Source organism: Zalophus californianus, chromosome 14, assembly GCF_009762305.2.
Source record: "Zalophus californianus isolate mZalCal1 chromosome 14, mZalCal1.pri.v2, whole genome shotgun sequence".
Taxonomy (NCBI): Eukaryota; Metazoa; Chordata; class Mammalia; order Carnivora; family Otariidae; genus Zalophus; species Zalophus californianus.
Window position 1 is genome coordinate 34,889,730 of NC_045608.1, and position 21,524 is coordinate 34,911,253.

At 43.9% G+C, this 21,524-nt stretch overlaps 1 protein-coding gene across 6 annotated transcripts in view; it reads right to left on the minus strand.

Moving 5' to 3' along the window:
- Positions 1-9,331: 9,331 nt before the first annotated feature.
- The window catches only part of RALBP1 (ralA binding protein 1), a 65,652-nt gene continuing 53,459 nt past the window's right edge, over positions 9,332-21,524 (minus strand). For all 6 annotated transcript variants that reach the window (XM_027576345.2, XM_027576342.2, XM_027576344.2 and 3 more), the window contains 3 exons: positions 13,595-13,716; positions 13,006-13,129; positions 9,332-11,240 (listed from right to left, as the gene is read on the minus strand). In XM_027576345.2, coding sequence (XP_027432146.1) covers positions 10,992-11,240; positions 13,006-13,129; positions 13,595-13,716 — 495 coding nt within the window. In that variant the 3' untranslated portion in view covers positions 9,332-10,991. The remainder of the gene's footprint in view (positions 11,241-13,005; positions 13,130-13,594; positions 13,717-21,524) is intronic.

Consider the following 21,524-nt stretch of genomic DNA (forward strand, 5'->3'; position numbering starts at 1 on the left):
GTGGGGCCGGGGGGCCGGGTGGCAGCTGTGGGGAGCAGGCTCTCCACGGTGAAGCTCTGCTCACACACGCTGTGCCCCGGAATTACCGTTCTATCAGCTCCGCGACCGTGTACACCAAGCGCCGCACGTTCTCGTAAGCGGGGGCCATAACCGTCTATTTGGGGATCAAGAACTGGAATTTAGGGGCCACTTACAAAGGCACCAATGCCAGCCGATTTCCGCATTCACCTTCCCACTGCGGCTTGCACGTGCTGGGGGTGCCCACTAGTGCCTGAGGGGGCGCATCCGGGTCCCCCGTGGCCCCCACGTGCCCAGAAGCCCGGGGTGCTGTCCCACGGCCCCAGCAGTGAAAGCAGGCCCAGTGTGCATGGTCGCTAATGACCTCACAGTCAGGGGCAAGGTGCGCGTGGCGCCACTCTGATTCTCGGCTGTTTGGTCCCCACAGAGGGCTGGACGGGCTGGGACTGGCGGGGGCCCGCGTGCACCCTCCCGTGTGACACGAGCGTCGAAGGGAGAAGAGGGAGGTAATGGACGATTCAGCAATGATTTCACATCCTCCAGGAGGCAAAACGGCAAATCAGTTAGTACTCAAGGCATTTTCATAATCGGAAAATGAGTAAAAGGTTAATTAAAAGTATTTACTATGGGGTAGCTAATCTTAGAAGATACTCTGTGATTTGGGGACTTTTGAGTGAGGTAGACAAAGGTGAAGAGGAAAACGGTCTTTTCCAAAAGCTAGAGCTTACTCCCCAAGCGGTCACGGTGGGGCATTTCCCCTGCCCTCTGCCGCCTCCCACCCCAGGGCGTGACCCTCCCTCAGCAGCCTGCCTGGCTCTGAGTCATGCTGCTCTAAAGGATCTCAGCTGCTCCTCCCCTGTCTGGGAGAAATCTCTTTGGGAGCTTTTGTGGTTGTTCAGAGTGTCCCTTTACCCAGCCCCCAGACCACCAGACCTCTCATTTGCTTAGTGGAATGGTTTGGGGGCCACCTTGTGGCTGTGATCTTTGTCGTTAAGTCTTGGAGGTATTTCTGTGATGCCAGACCACTAGTTTTTCTGGAACTTTCTAGCTGAATTGGCAAGTGCTGAGTTCCTGACTACCATGCAGATGCCCTCAGAGCCGTCCAGGCTGTTGGCATCCTGGCATCCATTCTTCGTGGGGCAGGAGGTCGGGTGCACAGTGTGTTACTGATTCTTCTCCTACCTGTTCGGTCCGGGCCCCACTTTGTGTTGGGCAAGTCTTTTTCCTGGCAGGCTGGAAGCTGAATATGCTAAAGGAAGCAGGTGGAAAATCCACCTGCTGCAGCGTCACAGGAACACGGATGCCTGAAACACCAGGCGTGGTGTCTTTGGAGAGCATCGGGGAATGCTTCTTCTCAGACGCAGCTCAAGGAGGGCAGGAGCTGCAAGCGGGGGCGGCAGGGTTTGAAACTGATCTATAGGAAAAAGCGCCTCAGGCTCCGGGACACGTGCAATGATTTCCTTGTACGGTCATGTTTCTGTGCAAGACTCCAGGAGACAGATGGGATGAGTGATGGGCGGAAAAGAAGGAAACTCCTAGCAACTTGAAACCAAGCAAATGGCCTCCCTACCTGACTCAAACCAGAGGAAAAGAAGTTGAGTCTGGAAATAAATGTGAGTAAGCAAGACTGTGGTTCTGTCTTCAGGTCTCCTCGTGCAAGGTGGAGAATGTCAAGAGCAGGGTGGATTCTTTTCCTAGAAAATTTGACAGCAAGGGATCAGATTTCACTCCAGGCAGCATATGACACTGCTGTTGTAGGTTAATTTCCACCAAGTCTTACTTAAGTTTTGCCGAAAGAAATTTGGCAGATTTGATACTTGGGGTTTGTAGTGAGAAATTTCATCCTGTGACTCTTTCACCCTGCCCGGCTGTATTTAGCGTTAATGATACCCACAGTTGTTACTAACCGGAGCCGAGGCATCACTTGGGTAGTGTTTGTAGATGTTCCGGGAGGAAGCTGTGAACATGGGTGTCCCTCACCCCATGAGCTGTCCTAGCCTGGAGCTCACCAGCAGCCCAGCATTCAGACGACAGAAGTTTAGGAACAAAAATACTGGAGGAGAGGAAGTTTTATAGGGAAAGTTGGCCTAGGCAGTCACGGACAGGAGGGCGAGCGGGACAGCCGCTCAAAGGGAGTCTCAGCTCCCCGGGGGCCACTCCACTGCCATTTAATTTCTGGCCTGCCGCAGCGGGGATACACCCTCACAGCGGGTCCCCCCAGCCCACGAGAAAAGTTCTCGATGGCTCCCACAGAGGAAAGACAGTGCCATGTGGTGCATGTATGTGCTGCCACCTGACTTGTCTTGGATGGCCATTTATTCTGAGATTTTTTCTGGGGTATTTTGTTGTTTTGGCTTTTAAATAGTGCTCGCACAAGGTTGGTCATTCAGAATGCTGCCTTTCAAATGTTCATGTACATCTCAGTCACCTGGAATCTTGTCAAAGGGCAGATTCCAATCCAGCACTCCTAACAAGAATCTGGGTGACGTTTTTAAGTACTAAGGTCCTAGAGGAAGCTGTTGGCGTGGAATCTTAGCTTTTCCAGGTTAATACTCTCTCCGTAATTTTGATAGCTCAAATAAACTTAAAATTTGTAATGTGCCTCCGTTTGTTTAACGGTTCTAGTGTCTGATACGGGATCTGAAGACATCTGACCGCCCGCAGGACCAGGGAGCCACCGGGCAGAGGTGCCCACTGAGCCCCTAGAGCTTGCTGCGTTCCTCTTGCCACTGGAGGTGGTGGGTCTGTCCTTCTTAGATCCAGCCTTGCAGCTTTTGCAGCTTTCAGACTTTATTTGAGCATTATTTTCCTAGACTGGGTCTGACTTAAAAACCAAAATGGATCCAGATTTAACTGGGTCCAACCTGAAAACTGGATTGGGGCCAAGGTGGAAACCTGACTGGGTCTGGGGTCAGACCTAGGTCTAACCTAGCTGGACTGGGTCCAGCGTGAGGCCTCAGATTTCAAATTTCTTGTAAGGCTGAACAAGCAGGTTTACCTTACCGAGGATAATCTTGAGTACACTGGCTACAGTGGACTTTTTTTAAGATTTTATTTCCCAGAGAGCATGCACACAAGCAGGCAGAGCGGCAGGCAGAGGGAGAGGGCGAAGCAGGCTCCCTGCTAAGCAGAGAGCCCAACGTGGGGCTCGATCCCAGGAGCCTGAGATCATGAGCTGAAGGCAGACGCTTAACCAACTGAGCCACCCAGGTGCCCCTACAGTAGACAACTTTTAACCTAGATACGCTTATCCATTTAGGAGATGCCTAGAGAAAAACGGGTCCCAGCCAAGCCCTCCCCATTAAAAGTAGAGGGAAAATTTATTTTTCCTCCCCTATGGTTTCTGGGGACCAGGAAGAGACCTGCTGGGACACCCCACCCACTCTGGAACCTGCAGATGGGATCCTGGGAAAACTGGCAGGAGCCAGCAAACTGTGAGAATTCTTACCACGGTCAGCTCTTCCATCTCTCTGTGGTGCCTGGTCAAGACAGGAAGCAGAAATGTGACCTTGTCTCTTCCTTTGCATATTCAGATTGGCAGGCAAAAAGCATTTGTTAAGAATTAGATCTTTGAATTAGAACTTGGAATTTGTTTTCGGTTACCCATTGGTTCTTGGTCCTTTCTCTCCTGTGCACAGTTATATTGCTTTATTGTTTGTCTCATTTTGTGTCCACAGAACTTGGCCTGTCAACCGTCAGGCTGGGGACCCCAAAATATGGCCAGACAGAACTGTGGGCTGCACTCTCCCTTTGTGGCTAGGGTTCAAACAACTTTTGTCAGCTCTCGGGGGAATTGTCTCTTGACTATCTTGAGGGGTGGCTCTGGATAATCAGATGGTAGTATCTTTTGCACCTTCTTTGGGGACACCTCTTGTGTCCACAGGTTGCTCAATACTGACAGGAATATTTACCATTTGTCTCAACTGAAACCCAACAAGCTATTTGAAAGAATTTTTTTTTTTTTAAATTAGCTAAATGGCCAGAAGTTGGCCAAACTAGAAGCCTGATATTTCAGAGCCTGATAGTTTCCTTTTAGCTTTGGGGAGAAGACCTAAAAAAAATTCCTATGTGTCCCAAAGGAAAGAACATTCTGAAGTCTTTGTGGAAGGATTTACGAAAACATTCCAAAGACACACAGCTCTAAATCTAGAATATAGGAATCTTTTGATTTCCATCTTAGTTGAAGATCATCTCCCTGATAGAAAAGAAGTAAATTGAAGATTATGTAGTTGGATGGCTGGGTCAGCCTCTTGATATCATTCAGGTTGCAACCCAATTCTTTGAGGAATAAAAACAACTGTACTTGGGGTTCCCAGCTGGCTCAGTCAGAGCAATGAGCGACTCTTGATCTCAGGGTCATAGGTTCAAGCCCCACAATGGGTATAGAGATTACCCAAAACAAACTTTTATAAGTAAATAAAAACAACTGTGCCTGTCTTACAAATTGAGTCTTCACAAGAATAGAAATGCGTGCTAAAACAATCTAAAGCTCTTCCTGCCATCTTTACGAACCCCCAAACCTCCCCTGTTCATCTCAGAAGGCTTTGAGAACAGAAGTCCTTCTTGGTGGAACTTGTGTTCTCTGTGGCTTCTGAGATGGAAGAATTCTAACTGGTCTGCTCTGTGTAATTCTTACCAGGAAAAAAGAAGATCTTTAAATTCTTCACAAATGTTAGTAAAAAGTTTAAGCCATCTGAGCAGGTAACCTTAATTTATTCTGTTCTGCCTAAAACAAAATTTGTATCCAACTGTTCTTTCATAAACTAGTGAGTTCTGCACTTAAAACTATCTTAACAGCTGAAATCTTTTTTTTTTAATATTTTTATTTATTTGAGAGAGAGAGAATGAGAGACAGAGAGCACAAGAGGGAAGAGGGGTCAGAGGGAGAAGCAAACTCTCTGCTGAGCAGGGAGCCCGATGTGGAACTCGATCCCGGGACTCCAGGATCATGACCTGAGCCGAAGGCAGTCGCTTAACCAACTGAGCCACCCAGGTGCCCTTAACAGCTGAAATCTTAAAAGCTACAAGACCTCTGTGTCTGTAAGGTTTAGGTATGTCAATGTATATACCTTATAAATGTGTGATTTCTTTTTTAGCTCCAGATGTTGCCAAAATTAATTTGTAAGGAGCCCTATTTGGCTTAAACACAAGTATTATATAAATCAAGTATATCCTCAGAAACACAGAAACTAACCCAAATGTTTTTCAAGTTCATGTGATCTAGGATAATCTTCAGTAAATAAAATCTAGTTTGTTTGTTGGTTTAATTAAAACAGGCATGTCTTTAGAGTTATTAATATTAAATATGTGAACATATAAAACTTTTATTCTACCTTAGTTTACTAAAAAATAAGCTCATGTTGTCTGTTACAGAATTGGTCAGCAAGAAAGATAAGACGGTAGTTAGCAGTTTAATATCGTGAAATTTTCACCAGTCTAAATTGTTAAGGACAAATGAATTAAATAGATATAAATAAGATAAAACTTTATAAATGAACTTTTCAATAATTATGCTTTTTGGTATGTCTACTTAACAGTTTTCACAATCTTTTTGGTAACTTGAAACCTTAAAGTTATACTGAGATAAATAATGGATATTCATGGACTATCTAGATCAGTTTCCAAATAAGATAAAAATACTGAGGGGCGCCTGGGTGGCTCAGTTGGTTAAGCGACTGCCTTCGGCTCAGGTCATGATCCTGGAGTCCCGGGATCGAGTCCCACATCGGGCTCCCTGCTCAGCGGGGAGTCTGCTTCTCCCTCTGACCCTTCCCCCTCTCATGCTCTATCTCATTCTCTCTCTCAAAATCTTAAAGAAAAAAAGATAAAAATACTGAAACGTTGGGGTGCCTGGGTGGCTCAGCCGGTTGAGCATCTGACTTTTGGTTTCGGCTCAGGTCATGATCTCAGAGTCGTGTAATCAAGCCCTGGGTGGGGCTCCACACTCAGCCGGGAATCTGCTTGAGATTCTCTCTCTCCTTCCCCCTCTGCCCCATCTCCCGCTCGCTAATTAATGTTTCAGTATTTTTTTTTAAAGATTTATTTATGAACAAAGGTTTACCACTTTTGCTTTCCTTTTATAGAAGAGATAAAGACATTCGGCTCTATCAGTAAACATGTTTTGTGCTGTGTTGCAAAATTTACCAAGAGGAAGAATACGCTTTTAGAAACTGAAAATGTATCTATAAATTTGCCAATCCGCAGAACGCTAGCTTAGCAGTCCACAATTGCTTACTTCTTCATTTTAGCTAGGAATGAAGGATCCTAAGGGTTACAAATTCTAATCAATGCATATAATGAAACCTACTTAGAAATAATAAGGGTGGGGGTGCCTGGGTGGCTCAGTCAGTTAAGCATCAGATTCTGAATTTCTGCTCGGGTCATGATCCTCAGGGTTGTGAGATTGAGCCCTGCCCTATGTGTGCAGCCTGCTTAAGATCCTCCCTCCCTCCCTCCCTCCCTATCCCTCACCCCACTTCCTCCCCCTCTCTCTAAGGGGAAAAAAAAAACAAGGAAAACCTGCATATGGAAAGTAGGTAAGGAAAGTAAAATGACTGGCTAAATTTTCAAGAATTAAAGGAGAAAATCCAGGACAAAATCTGAATGGATAGAAAAAAGTTGTAGAAAGTTTGTGGAAAAGGAATCTTGGGAAAGGAATTTAAGTGTGGTGAAGCTGGCTAAGCTAAAATTGGAATATAGACTTAAAGTTTTTTTAAAAAATGAGTTTTAATATCAAAAATACAGATACAAAATCAGAATTTGGTTTTCTCTGTTAAAAGGACAAAGTTTCCTTAGATGATTGTTCTGCTAATAAGAAACTGCAAAGGTTGTTTTGTGGGGTTTTTTTCCCAACCTTTGGACAGGAAAGATTTTCTTCTTTCCCAAATTACTAACTCTGCTTTACACTGTCTTTATCAGGTCTTTGATTACTTAAGAAAACCCAGTCTTGACAATATTGAAAGCTTTTGTTCACAACTATATAACCTGTATTTACCTCAACATCTTCTACTGTCACTTTCACTAGAGTTGTTTTCATATAATTATCTGTTATCCTATTTAATCGAATGTTCAAACCTTTTGACATTTTCTTAAAAATCTCAATAGTCTTTTTGACCTCAAACTAACTTTGAAATTTTCCCAGAGGGCTTCTGGAAAGTCTCAAAGGCTCTCTCTCATTAATTCAACATGTTAAAATATGTGGGAAGCACTGTCAAATAACCTTAGGTTATATGTGTATGGATATATATTACTAACAGAAGTAATCCAGAAATTGCAGTTTCTAGGTATTTGTCAAAGCTCTCATTGTCCATTTATTACCCTAAATGATGAAATAACTATATTTCCTTCTCCGATAAACTCATCAGATCATTAACCATGGGCATTTTTAAAGTCTTGTCACTTACAGTCACTTTACTCTGATGCTTTTGTAAAAGTGAGATTCGTGGAAAGGACCCTACTAAGTACTCTGACTACTGACACTGCTGCCAAGTTAGAAGGTGCAGATTTCGCAGGAAGATGGCTCCACCGGACATCTAGTCCTGTGCAAACGGCTGGAGACCTCAAAAGAAAAGTGACCAGGAAGAGAAGTAGCCAACATTGAGGTAGACCACTTCCTCCCAAGACGTGGGGCCAAGAATGTTTCTACTCCTTCCCTGACCATCCTTTCCCTAAGTCTACCACCATGAAGGTCTTTAGGGTTCTTTTGTTCACCTTTTGCCTTGCCTCTGGCCCAGAAACTACCTTGTTCACATACCTTAAGCAGGTAATCAATGTTTAAACAACTCTTGGATTTGCCATGATGCTGGTGATCCTACAGTTCTGTCCATCACAAACTTCTGATTTCCAATGCCTTGGTTTCTTTGGAACAAGCTCGGCCCCTCTCAGTCCCATCAGGCTCCCTAACCCTCAGGGTCCATCTCCCTATCTCCAGTTAACAACCCCAAACCTGGGGAACCTTGCATCCAGGCTCTGGACCAAGAAACAGATACGAGACGCTACCCAGAATAAAACGACCGGTGCAGTCTATAGATCCTGAAATTGTACTGGCCTCCATGGCTGTCAGCTGTCCAGGCCCGAGCCACAGACTCAAACTGGATTTCCCAGGAAGCATTCAGGATTCCAAATTCAATCCCTTCAACAGATTCTCCTCTTCACCTGGCTAAGCGTTAAGTGCAAATGAGACTATGATCAGAACTTAACTCCTGAAGATACTGAAGAATCTGCTGCTAAAAGCAACAGCTGCCCCACAACAAGCAAACCCTGGCTCTCTCCCCTGAGAGATTCTTGAAACCGGGAAGGCCCTTGGTTATCTGTCAGCTGAGCAAGGAGGGGTCTGTGCTGTGGCCAATGACACTTGCTACATTTGGGCTGACACCTGTGGAGAAGTGGAGACTCCGCTACCTAAGATCTGTGAACATGCCAGTTGGCGTAAGTGACTCCTACAAACAGGTCTTTGTTGACTGATTCAGGTCTTGGGGACCATGGCTCCAGAGTGCACTCCAGATATTGGGAATTATCCTGCTTAGAATCCTAGTAGCTCCCTGGTGCGCTGAAACTCTCAAAAGCTTTAAATCCATGTCTGCCGCCACTTACCACCATGCAGATGATCTCCCGAAGAACAGAGTATCAGAAAAAGAACAGAGAATGACCAAATTAAAGAATGTGAACGCAACACTGGGCGGAAACTGCAAGAACACCAGAATGGTAGCGAAGAGGAGCGCTAATGCCTTAAATTTTGATCCCATCTCTCAAGGCTGAGAATCTCATCAAAAGGGAGGTTATTGTTAGAAACAAGAGGCCCCAAACAGGGTCACTTATGCTAAGCCCCATGTCAGCAAACACAACTTAATCACAGGTCCAGCGCTCCCGGCAATGGAATCAATCAGGAATCACTTAATCGATACTAGTTAATTGGCCTGACAGACCCCTGCCAGCCCCTAAAAGGAAAGCGACTACAATAGCCTACCAGCTCTTTTGCCAAGTCGGGCTGACTGACCTGTGCATTGTTTCAAAAGGCTCTTTGCAGTGTAAGCAGGACATCACTCATGGAAGAAGCCGCCGCCCCGATGCCAGTCAGCTGTGCTGCACGATCACATGCTCCCTCAGCAAGCACCCACTTGGGGAAGGAGGACAGCACACCCTCACGACCAGCAGGGGGCATCAAGTCCACCGAGGTGAGGAGCAGATGGCAACTGAAAACACAAGGCTGGTGCACTCTTGGACCTCAAAGAAGTATCAGACCGACTCCTGGTCAGCCACAGGGTGCTAACTACTTCAAAGAAAGAATGTCTACAAATAAAACAAGACGCTGGGGTTTTGTTGTTGTTGTTTTTTTTTCTTCAAATGGCTGTTGAATTTATTTGCTTGATCAATAATGGTCCTGGAAAAAATTACTTAACCAACGCTGAGACAACTGTAATGAAATACTAATTTTAAAAATCATGACACCTTGATAGAAATTAGAGTTCACACAAACAAAAAAGAAACCTTCACTATTGCCAGCAAATATGAAATAATGTAATATGACTGACAGGACAGCAAGAAGGCTTTTATACGTTTATATTTGACACCTGACCATATTTTCAGTCACCATAATATCTTCTCTCCAGATTTAAAAAAATAGTATGCTGATTTCTATAACAAAGCTTTTTTTCGTACAAAAATCAAACAATGGCCAACAAGTCACAACAGTGCAATAGGTAGAGAATAAAAAACCGCATCAAACAGGTGCTGAAAATAAATAGTAGGAGAGGACAGAGCCCTCGTGGGGGGTTTGCTTCCATCACCTTGAGTGTGTGGGGTCTGTCTGCACAGCCATGAGAGCTGACCTACCTCATGGGTGCCACTGATTCCGACAGAGCGCGACTGAACAAAGGTGCCTGAGCTGACCTCTCAGATGCCTCAGTCACCAGAGAAGTTGCAGAAGCAAGAAAATAGGGTCGGGAATCACAGCTATCATTTAAAGGAGAAGTTGTTTTTTTTTTTCTATTGCTCAATCTTGTCAATTGGGAGTCCATCAGCAGGTTCACTGAGATGATATGGGTCATTGAAAACTTTTGTTTAAGAGCATATATGGCTTATTCAGGCAAAGAGACTTTTACATTCTAGCCCAAGCAAGCAATCTCGGTCATTCTGTGTTTAATGGCAGATGAGTCACACAGAAGATGTCTGGGTTCAGAAACAGATCCTTTGTGTGGATGCCTCAGGCCAGGCAGCTACCTTCGACCAACCCAGTGAAAAGCATGTGCTGATCAGCAAGAGCGAGGTGGCTACTCCTCCACGGGGGGGTTGGGAGGGGGGGCAGTGGGCAGGCTCCACCGGCAGCTCTGTCTGTGACCGGCTAGGCCATCCTGTGACTCAGGCTCATGGACTGTGGGTTAGGACAGTCAAAGGAGAGGGTGACAAGGGTGGGTAAAGGTAACCTCAGTAAGAGCCGTTCTGGCCAGTCAGGAAATATGAGGCAGCTCCCCATTATATAATCTGCACCAAAAAGGTGTAAAAGGCACAAGCAAGAGTGACTAGTAAGCAGAGATCCCGGAGGGTGAGACTATGGGGCAACCCACAAGGCAGGAACAATATTTACCTTGTTTGGTCCCCCCGCCCTTGAACGAGAGAAAGAGATCCTGATTCTGCTGTAATAAAAAAGCAAAGAAAGAGGATTTTTGGTTTAAAAAGAAGCCACTCAAGGGTTAAAATAGTTTTAAGTTAACAAAGAAAATTAATCTTCAAATAAGCTGACACTATCTGGAAAACTCATCTGTCCCCTATAAGCCCACACTGCGTGCACTGCTTTGTCCTCCCATGTAACCTGAGCCTGACGCGGAGAAGTCATACGTGTGAAAAGAAGGAAGAGTCTGCGAAGGAAAGACATCTTTACAGAATGTACAGCAGAGAGTTGTGTGCTGCGACTCTCAGGGTTACAGTAAGATGCACAGGTCTCGTTGGGTCTGGGGATCCCGTGTCTCTCGGGCTGCTCAGATGGGTGTCTCCTTCCTGTCTCTGCCCGGGGACGGCTTGGCCTGCTCCTTGCCCACCTTCGGCTGCTCCAGGGCGCCGTCTCTGGGCGGCTGCACGGCGCCCGCCCGCCTCTCGGGCTCGTCGTCGTCCTGCGCCTGCGGCTCGGGCTTGGCTCGCTGCAGCTGGAGCAGGCGCAGCTGCACCCGCAGTTCGATGATGGCCTCTCGCTCTTCGTGAATTGCTTGATTCAAATGATTGTTCTTTATCTTGAGGAATGACAAAGGAACAGTTGTCACGGAAGCAGGAAGGGCAAAAGGACAATGATTCAGAAACAGGGAACAGTTAGCAAGGGTATCCTACACAAGAATCTATGTTTTAGTCAACTTAGTTGCAAAACATCAGACGAGAACATGAATATGCAAATGAGACACGTAAACACCTTGACCCAGAATGCACAAAATTCTGCTCAGTACCGAAGACTAAATGCGTCTGGGAAAGATAAATGCACCAACAGAAAACAATTTGCTTAAGGATATTAAATATTAAATATTTCAGTGTTTAAAACAGGTTTAACTTATGGGCTCCGGACCAGCCCTTAAGTAAGTGGAAGATAGAAGTGACTGTACCAGCAATCAGAGGGGAAGTTAGAGACAAGATAAAATCCCAGACTTGTCTCAAAAGTGGATGTGCTTTGTCTTTTGTGAACGGCATTACTTTATGTCTGAACCCGGCTACTTAGGCAAACTAGAGAGCTATCAGTTCTACATTACTGCACTCCTTCAGCAGAGCCAAGGCAGAACAGTAGCTAATCCCAAACTCTGACCTCCCGAGGCGGCGGCCTTCGCACGCAGCACGTGTCTCCCGGCCTACCCCCAGCTAGCTGTGGCCAGGGGCCTCTGCTGACAGGGTGTGAGCAGAAGCGCTGGCTTCTACTTGTGCCACTTGCCCTTAACCACCAGGCCTTCTTGGGTTCCTTCCCCCTTCCTGCTAGGAGTGGCTAAGACCTAAGGGGCTACTCTGGACCCCAGGTGTTTTCCACTCACGTGGAAGGTGGGAGACCTAGATGTCTGCCAGGGGAGGCATAGAACTGTCTTGTTCAAACCACGAGAGAGTATTTTCTTTGTTACAGCAGCTAAGCCCGTATCCTAAGTACTACAATTCTGGAATGTTTTCCTACTTAGGATTTTCATATGATCTGTAAAATGTTAAGAAAGCAAAATAGAGTGCCAACATGACACCCTTCTAAAGAAGGGAAGCTACATGGTGGCCCAGGCTCCACCCGCTGCTCCACTTCTCCCACAACACACCCCTGGCTGCCGCGAGTGTTCCGGGACCTGAGCCTCGGTGCGCTGCCCCTCTCAACCCTGTCCACAGGACTTACTGTTGGTGTGGAATTCTAGTTTTCTACACACTGGGTGGCTCTGATCTGCCCCAGAGGCTGAATGCACTGGGATGAGAGAAACAAAGTTGTCCCACCATTCTTAGAATCTAAGACAAGAATGGCTTTCTCTCAACCCTGAGGTAAAACATCTGGAGACAATGATTAATCTGGGGTAAGAAGGGAAGTTCTGATCAGGATCATGTAAATCTCTTGCTTTCATTTCACCATGCACTTGCCTCCCAGATCCCTAGGGCCAAGTTTATTCACACTGGCTGCTTCAAGGGTTAAGGGACAAGAGAAAACTTTGTCCTCATTTTCCCACAGGTGAGTCAGGAGACTTTTCCTTCCTCCACCAGCATTTCTCTTTCTGTTCATCTCTGGGAAGTTAGCCCAGATCTTCCACAACTGTTCAAGGACAGTCAGGTGGGGCTCCCCATAAGTGGAAGGGAAAGGTCACCACACCCAGGGATGCACGGTGAGGTCACACCTGTGCTGTGTGCTTGGCCAGGACCAGCTCACGCCTTGCACACTCTGGTGAGATGTCCCCTAAACTCCTCTCTACTCAGCCTCCCCGCTGTTTCCCAAGGAAAGGAAGACGACTTCTAAGGGAAAGAGGTGGCTTCTACAAGTTTTGGGAAGGTGGTGCTCACTTCTAGCTCTTCGTTCTGCCTCTGTAAGTCCTCCAGGATGATCTGAAGCTCCTCTTCGTCCTCACTCTCACTCTCACTGTCGGAGGAGTACTCCTCGGTCTCACTGCGGCCATGCTGCTGACGGCTGCGGGCGGGAGGCCAAGAGAAAAGGACCGGTGAGCAGAGGAAGGAATGCTGCTCCCTTCCTACCCTTCTTTTAGATTCACCAGCTTTTCATGAACTGGCTTAATATAGCACCATTCTCAAGACTTAATCAAGAAGAAACTTAGGGGCGCCTGGGTGGCTCAGTCAGTTGAGCGTCCGACTCGGCTTCAGCTCAGGTCATGATCTCAGGGTCATGGAATCGACCCCTGGTCGGGCTCCATGCTCAGCAGAGAGTTTACTTGAGATTTTCTCTCTCCCTCTCCTCCCGCCAACTGCGTACACTCTCTCTCTCTCTAATAAATATTAAAAACAAAGAGAAAGAAACTCAAAGACAAGGGATTTGGATGCCTAGTTCTTTTGTATGAAAGTTTGAGAGCTGAAACAATTTTATGTTTATGTTTAACTAAACATTCTTGCAAACTTAAAACCCTCTGCTTTCCTTTACCTCTGAATTTCAGCAATCTCAGCTCTGAGGCGTTCAATCTCTTCTTTTTCTGAGGCAATCTGTCGGCGTAAAAACTGCTCCATGGCTAGAAGCTCCTCCTGTTCAGTTAGGATCTCATTCTCCTGAAATAATGATCACTGGTGAACACCTTTAAGAGTATGAGTCTAGGAAATGTCACTTTTGTGGGTTCTCCTATATTCCCTTGAATTCTTTGGCCTCATACATACATACATAACACAAGTTATGGGAAAGCTTGGACTGCAAAGCTTGTAACCTATCTCCTTAATGTCAAGAAAAGGATCTCTGAGAAAAGGCTGTCTAGATTTTTCTTAAGACATAAAATGCCACCTAGGAATCCCATGTCGTTTTGCAAAGCTTCCCTATGAGGCCATCACACTGGGCACAAAGCCAAAGGTCAAGTGACTATGTCTGTTTTTGAGTCTCAGTCCCTCCTGAATGCCTTCCCACCTCTCAGTAAAGGGACTATCTATTTCAGGGTCAAGATGGCCCTTGACAGTGCACTAGGAGAAGGACCCAGGAGGTACACAGCTGGTGTCAGTAGCACCTGAAAGCAGATCTAGTAAAGGGAAGATGTTCCCAGAAGAAATCTTTTCTCCTCACCAAAAGCCACCATCCTCCTCAGCCCATGTCCCCGGAGATGATAAATTGTAAATATTCTGCTTTCACAGAATATGCATTTCTAAAACTGAATCACCAAAGCGGGGGAAAAACCCTACCTGTCCAAGATGTACTTAACCCCTCCAACCTAGAGAAAAGAACCAAAGCAGAATTTCAGAGGCAGAAATGTATGGCTATGAAAACGAGGAGTTGGAGGCAAAGGTCTACAGCATTTCCTTCCCAACCCCTAGGTATCCAGATAAGCACCTGTGATCGAACCTGAAAGACACTGTGGTCAAGTTCTAGAGGGAACTAATCGAAGCCCCTGGCAAGCATGAGCAAGCTCTTGGAGATGCGATATGCAGTGATCCTTCTCCACGGGTTTCTAAACACAGATGTTCTCCCTTTACCCCAGTGCACCTAGTAAAGCTAATGTGCAGAGAAATATCAGACTGGAAAACTATGAAATAAAGACATAATCTGGGACTTCATCTTGTCTTCAGGGGAAGAGCTATGTGTCCCTGGCAGGCAAAACAGTCTTTCTCAAGTGACAGAAAAGGACTGGAACTTGTCCAGCTTTAGGTAGCCCACATCCATGGATCTCTGGGAGTACAGACTCTGCTGTCAGAGCCTAGAATTTCATTCATTTCTGGTTAAAGTCTGGAATATTCCAGAACAGAGTAAGATTGACAAGAAATTCAGAGAGAGAAAGGAGTTCATGTTCAGCTCTATGCCTAGAACAATAGATACTCAAGAACTATTTGTCAAATCAATGAATGAATAATAAAACAACTCATCTCCAACAACCCTCAACCACAAAGAATAAAGTCAAAATATCTAAACAGATATTATCAGCAACAACAATCAGATAAAATCTATACCATTACATTTCAAGGATCCCAAACTTTGTGGTCAGGAAGAACATGTTTTAAAATATTTATTGAAGTCCAGTCTCATTAATATGGAACAAGTACAACTAATCTATAAGTTGGGGAAAACACCTATAAATCAGACCTGTGTGCAGATAAAATGAAATTAAGTAAAGCACCTAGAACAGTGTCTAGTAAAAAGTAATCAGTAGAAGGTAGTTTCTTTCTCCAGCTGAACACTTAAGCAAACACCACATAAAGGAAGGACCAAATAAAACAGGCATGATCCCTCTAAGGCTGCCATATCATCTTACAAGTTTCTTTAAAAGATTTACACCTATGTAGTTGAGCTTCTCAAATTTAATAAATGATGACCACTAAGAGTCTTGCAACACTCCTGAACAAGCAACAGATCAAAGATGAAATCAAATTATCTAGAGATGAATCAAAGTTGAAACACAACGTCAAAAGTACGGGATGCAGCAAAAGCAGCTCGAAGAGGGAAGTTTATGGTATAAATGCCTTCATTAAAAAAAAGATCTGAGGGCGCCTGGGTGGCTCAGTCGTTAAGCGTCTGCCTTCGGCTCAGGTCATGATCCCAGGGTCCTGGGATCGAGTCCCACATTGGGCTCCCTCCTCGGCGGGAAACCTGCTTCTCCCTCTCCCACTCCCGCTGCTTGTGTTCCTGCTGTCTCTGTTTCTGTCTCTGTCAAATAAATAAATAAAATCTTTAAAAAAATAAAAAAATTAAAAATTAAAAAAAGATCTGAAACAACCTATCTCTATACCTCAAGGAACTAGAAAGGAACTAGAAAAAGAACAAACTAACCCTAAAATTAGCAGAAGGGAGGAAATGATACAGATCAGAGCAGAAATAAATGAAATAGAGACTAGAAAATCAATATAAAAGACCAATAAAACTAAGAGTTGGTTTTTTTAAAAAACAAAAGTGGCACATCTTTAGCTAGAGTAAAAGAGAGAACTCAAAACTATAAGTGAAAGAGGAAACATTACAATGGATACCAAAAAAATAAGGAACATTATAAGAGACTACTATAAGCATTTATACACCAACAAACTGGATAACCTAGAAGAAATGGATATGTTCTTAGAAACATATTAGCTACCAAAACTGAATCATAAAGATTGAGTATCTGAACAGAGCAGCACAAACATTGAATCAGTAATCAAAAATTGCCTAACCAAGCAAAAACCAGGACCAGATGGCTTCACAAGTGAATTCTACCAAATATTTAAAGAAATAATGCCAATCTTTTTCAAACACTTCCAAGAAAACTTAAAAATGCTCCCAAACATCCTTTTACAAGGCCAGCATTACCCTTGTCCCAGAGCCAAAGACACTACAAGAAAGTTACAGGCTGATATCCCTGATGAACACAGATGCAAAAATCCTCAACATACCAGCAAACCAAATTCAACATTAAAAAGATCACACAACATGATCAGGTGGGATTTATCTCTGGAGTGCAAGGATAGTTCAACATGAGCAAATCAATAAATGTGATACACCACATTGACAGAATGAAAGATAAAAATCCTATGATCATCTCAGTAGATGCAAAAAAGAATTTGACAAAATTTTTCCAAAGTCTTAACAAGCTGGGTATAGAAGGAACACACATCAACATAATAAAGGCCACATATGGCAAGCCCACAGGTAACATACTCAACAGTTAAAGGTTAAAAGCATTTCCTCTAAGATCAGAAACAACACAATCATGACCACTCTCACCACTTCTATTCACTATTTAGTACTGGAAGTCCTAGCCAGAGTAATTAGACAAGGAAAAGGTATCCAAATTGGAAAGAAGTAAAACTGTCTCTGTTTGCAGATAATGTGATCTTATATATAGAAAACCCTAAAGACTCTACCAAAAACAATAAAAAACAAAAAAACCTCTTAAAATAAACCAATTCAGTAAAGTTGCAGAATATAAAATCAATATATAAAAATCAGTTGTATTTCTGTACTAGCAAACTACCTGAAAAAGAAATGAAGAAAATTCCATTTACAATAGCATCAAAAAATAAAATACTTAGAATAAATTTAACCAAGGAAGTGAAAGATCTATTGAAACTAAAACACTGATGAAAAAAACTGAAGACAAAAATAAATGGAAAAATATCTCATGTTCATAGATCAGAAGAACTAATATTGTTAAAATGTTCATACTACCCAGAGATCTAAAGATTCAAAATTGCAATGGTGTTTTTCACAGAAATAGAAAAAAATCCTACAATTTATACAGAACCAAAGCAGACTGTTAATAGTCAAAGCAATCCTGAACAAAAGGAACAAAGTTGGAGGTATCACACTACCTGATTTCAAAGTATACTGATTTCAAAAGCTTTAATAAAACAGTATGGTACTGGCAGAAAAGAGACCAGCAGAGGGGAACAGAGAGCCCAAAAATAAATCCACACATTTATGGCCAACAGATCTTTGCAAAGGTCCAAGAACATGTATAGGGAAAGGACCATCCCTACAATAAATAGTATAGGGAAACTTATCTTCCACATGCAAAAGAATAAAACTGGACCCTTATCTCACTTCATATATATGAATCACCTCATAATGAATTAAAGATTTAAATGTAAGAGGGGCAGAGATGTAGGAAACCTGGATTTCCTCTGTCCCAGGAATTCAGCTAGATAGGGATCAAACCGTTCTGAGCACCTATGAACTCAAAAAGAGATCAAAGAAAATAATAGCAACAACTCTCTGAACAGAAAAGTGACCACTTTCTGGAAGGTAGGACGTGCGGAGAAGTGAATCCGAGGCAATATTCGGGAGGATAGACGGCGGGGGAGGGGGCGTCCGTCGGCCGCTTCTGGCAAGTGATAGAGCCACGGAGCACAAAATCAGACCTTTTAGAAGTCGGCTCCGCAGAGGGACGTCACTCCAGTGGCTAAGCGGGGAGTGGAACCCTTGCTGGACAGTGTGGTCTCAGGACCCTCGGGGACACAGAAAGACCGGGAGTGACTGAGAGCGGCAGAGCTCCCAGGTACCGGAGCAGGGAAGCCGGCTTCAGAGATGGAGCCGAGGCACGGGCTCTCAGCTCAGGGTTGCCATAAACTGTGATCCGCTGCACAGTCGGGCCACTGCTCCTCCAGCAGGGACCCAACAAGCTGCAGATCCGGGAAGACGCCCCTTCTTCCCCCCGGAGGAGCGGCGCAGGGGCGCACCACAGGGATCTGCTGGGTTTGGAGACCACATGGGGTCGGGTGCCAGAGATACAAACGCTCGGTCACAGGCCGGGTGAGCATGGAGTGCGGCCGGAGACCAAGGAGATGGCAGTGATTGACTGCTTTTCTCTGGGGGCTCACTGAGGAGTGGGGACCCGAGTTCTCCACTCCTATGGAGCAGAGACTGGGAGGCCACCATTTTCACTCTCGTCCTCCGAAGCTGCAGGGAACAAAAGCTTGCAGGGAACAAAAGCTCCCGAGAGCAAACCCGAGCAGATTACTTAGCCGGACCAACAAAGGCGGGGCAATTCCACCTCTGGCAAAGATTTGGGAACCACAGCAACAGGCCCCTCCCCCAGAAGATCTGCAAGAACAGCCAGCCAAGACCAAGTTTACCCATCAATGAGAACGGCAGAACTCCAGCACTAGGGGAATACTGCACATAGAATTCAAGGCTTTTTTACCATGATTCTTTAGTCTTTCAAAGTTAATTTTTTTTAACTTTTTTGAGATACAGTTTCATCTAAAAGATCAAAATAAACCCTAAATCTCTAGTGTATGGCTTTCTTCTAGTCCCCTGCCTGATCACATTCTTTTTTTAAATCCTCTCCTTTCTTTTTTCAACCAGCTTATCAATTCCTTTTATAAAACCTTTTATAATTTTCATCTTTACAGTCATATGCCATCCCTTCATCGTATTAACCCTTATTTTTGTACATATGTGTTTCTTTAAAATTTTGGGAGGCACTTTCTTCTAACAGACCAAAATACACCCAAAATCTAGTGTGTGGCACTGATCTATGCACCAAAGTGATCATATTTCATCATATTCTGGTTTTTTTGTTTTGTTTTTATCTTTTTCTTTTTCCTTTCTTTCCCTTTCTTTCCCCCCAGTTTCAGGTCATTTCTGATTTGTTTAGTGTATATTTTCTGGGGATGTTGTTACCCTGTTAGCATTTTGTTCTCTCATTCATCTATTCTCCTCTGGACTAAATGACAAGAAGGAAAAAATCACCTCAACAAAAAGAACAAGAGGCAGTACTGACTGCCAGAGACCTAATCAATACAGACATTAGTATGACTAGAACTAGTAGAACTAGAGTTCAGAATGATAATTTTAAAGATACTAGCTGTGCTTGAAAAAAGCCTGGAAGTTATTAAGGAAACCGTTTCTGAAGAAATAAAAGACTAAAATCTAACCAAGTCGAAATCAAAAAGGCTATTAAGGAGGTGCCATCAAAAATGGAGGCTCTAACTGCTAGGATAAATGAGGCAGAAGAGAGAATTAGTGATATAGAGGACCAAATGATGGAAAATAAAGAAGCTGAGAAAAGGGCGCCTGGGTGGCTCAGTTGGTTAAGCAACTGCCTTCGGCTCGGGTCGTGATCCTGAAGTCCCAGGATCGAGTCCCACATTGGGCTACCTGCTTGGCAGGTAGTCCGCTTCTCCCTCTGACCCTCTTCCCTCTCGTGCTATCTCTCATTCTCTCTCTCAAATAAATAAAATCTTAAAAAAAAAAAAAGCTGAGAAAAAGAAAGATAAACAACTAATGGATCACGATGGCAGAATTCAAGAGATAAGCGATAACATAAGACAAGACAACATTAGAATAATTAGGATCCCAGAAGGAGAGAGAGGGGCAGAAGGTATACTGGAGCAAATTATAGCAGAGAACTTCCCTAATTTGGGGAAGGAAACAGGCATCAAAATCCAGGAGGCACAGAGAACCCCCCTCAAAATCAATAAAAATAGGTCAACACCTCAACATCTAATATTAAAATTTACTAGTCTCAGAGGCAAAGAGAATCCTGAAAGCAGCTCGGGAGAAGAAATCTGTAACCTACAATGGCAGAAACATTAGATTGACAACAGACCTATCCACAGAGACCTGGCAGGCCAGAAAGGACTGGCATGATATCTTCAGAGCACTAAACGAGAAAAATATGCAGCCAAGAATACTATATCCAGCTAGGCTGTCACTGAAAATAGAAGGAGAGATAAAAAGCTTCCGGGACAAACAAAAACTAAAGGAATTTGCAAACACGAAACCAGCCCTCCAAGAAATATTGAAAGGGGTCCTCTAAGCAAAGAGAGAGCCTAAAAGCAACATAGACCAGAAAGGAACACAGACAATATACAGTAACAGTCACCTTACAGGCAATACAATGGCACTAAATTCATATCCTTCAGTAGTTATCCTGAATGTAAATGGGCTAAATGCCCCAATTAAAAGACAGAGGCTATCAGACTGCATAAAAAAAACAAGACCCATTGATATGCCGTCTGCAAGAGACTCATTTTAGACCCAAAGACACCCCCAGATTGAAAGTGAAGGGGTGGAAAACCATTTACCATTCTAACGGACACCAAAAGAAAGCTGCGGTGGCAATCCTTATATCAGACAAATTAGATTTTAAACCAAAGACTGTAATAAGAGATGAGGAAGGACACTATATCCTACTTAAAGGGTCTATCCAACAAGAAGATCTAACAATTGTAAATATCTATGCCCCTAACATGGGAGCAGCCAATTATATAAGCCAATTAATAACAAAAGCAAAGAAACACATCAAAAACAATACAGTAACAGTGGGGGACTTTAACACCCCCCTCATTGAAATGGACAGATCATCTAAGCAAAAGATCAATAAGGAAATAAAGACTTTTAATGACACACTGGACCAAATGAACTTCACAGATATATTCAGAACATTCCATCCCAAAGCAATGGAATACACATTCTTCTCTAGTGCCCATGGAACATTCTCCAGAATAGATCACATCCAGGTCACAAATCAGGTCTCAACCGGTACCAAAAGACTGGGATCATTCCCTGCATATTTTCAGACCACAATGCTTTGAAACTAGAACTCAGTCACAAGAGGAAAGTCGGAAAGAACTCAAATACATGGAGGCTAAAGAGCATCCTACTAAAGAATGAATGGGTCCACCAGGAAATTAAAGAAGAATTAAAAAAATTCATGGAAACAAATGAAAATGAAAACACAACTGTTCAAACTCTCTCGGATGCAGCAAAGGCAGTCCTAAGAGGAAAGTATATAGCAATACAAGCCTTTCTCAAGAAACAAGAAAGGTCTCAGATACATAACCTAAACCTACACCTAAAGGATCTGGAGAAAGAATAGCAAATAAAGCCTAAATCCAACAGGAGAAGAGAAATAATAAAGATCAGAGCAGAAATCAATGAAATAGAAACCAAAAGAACAGAACAGATC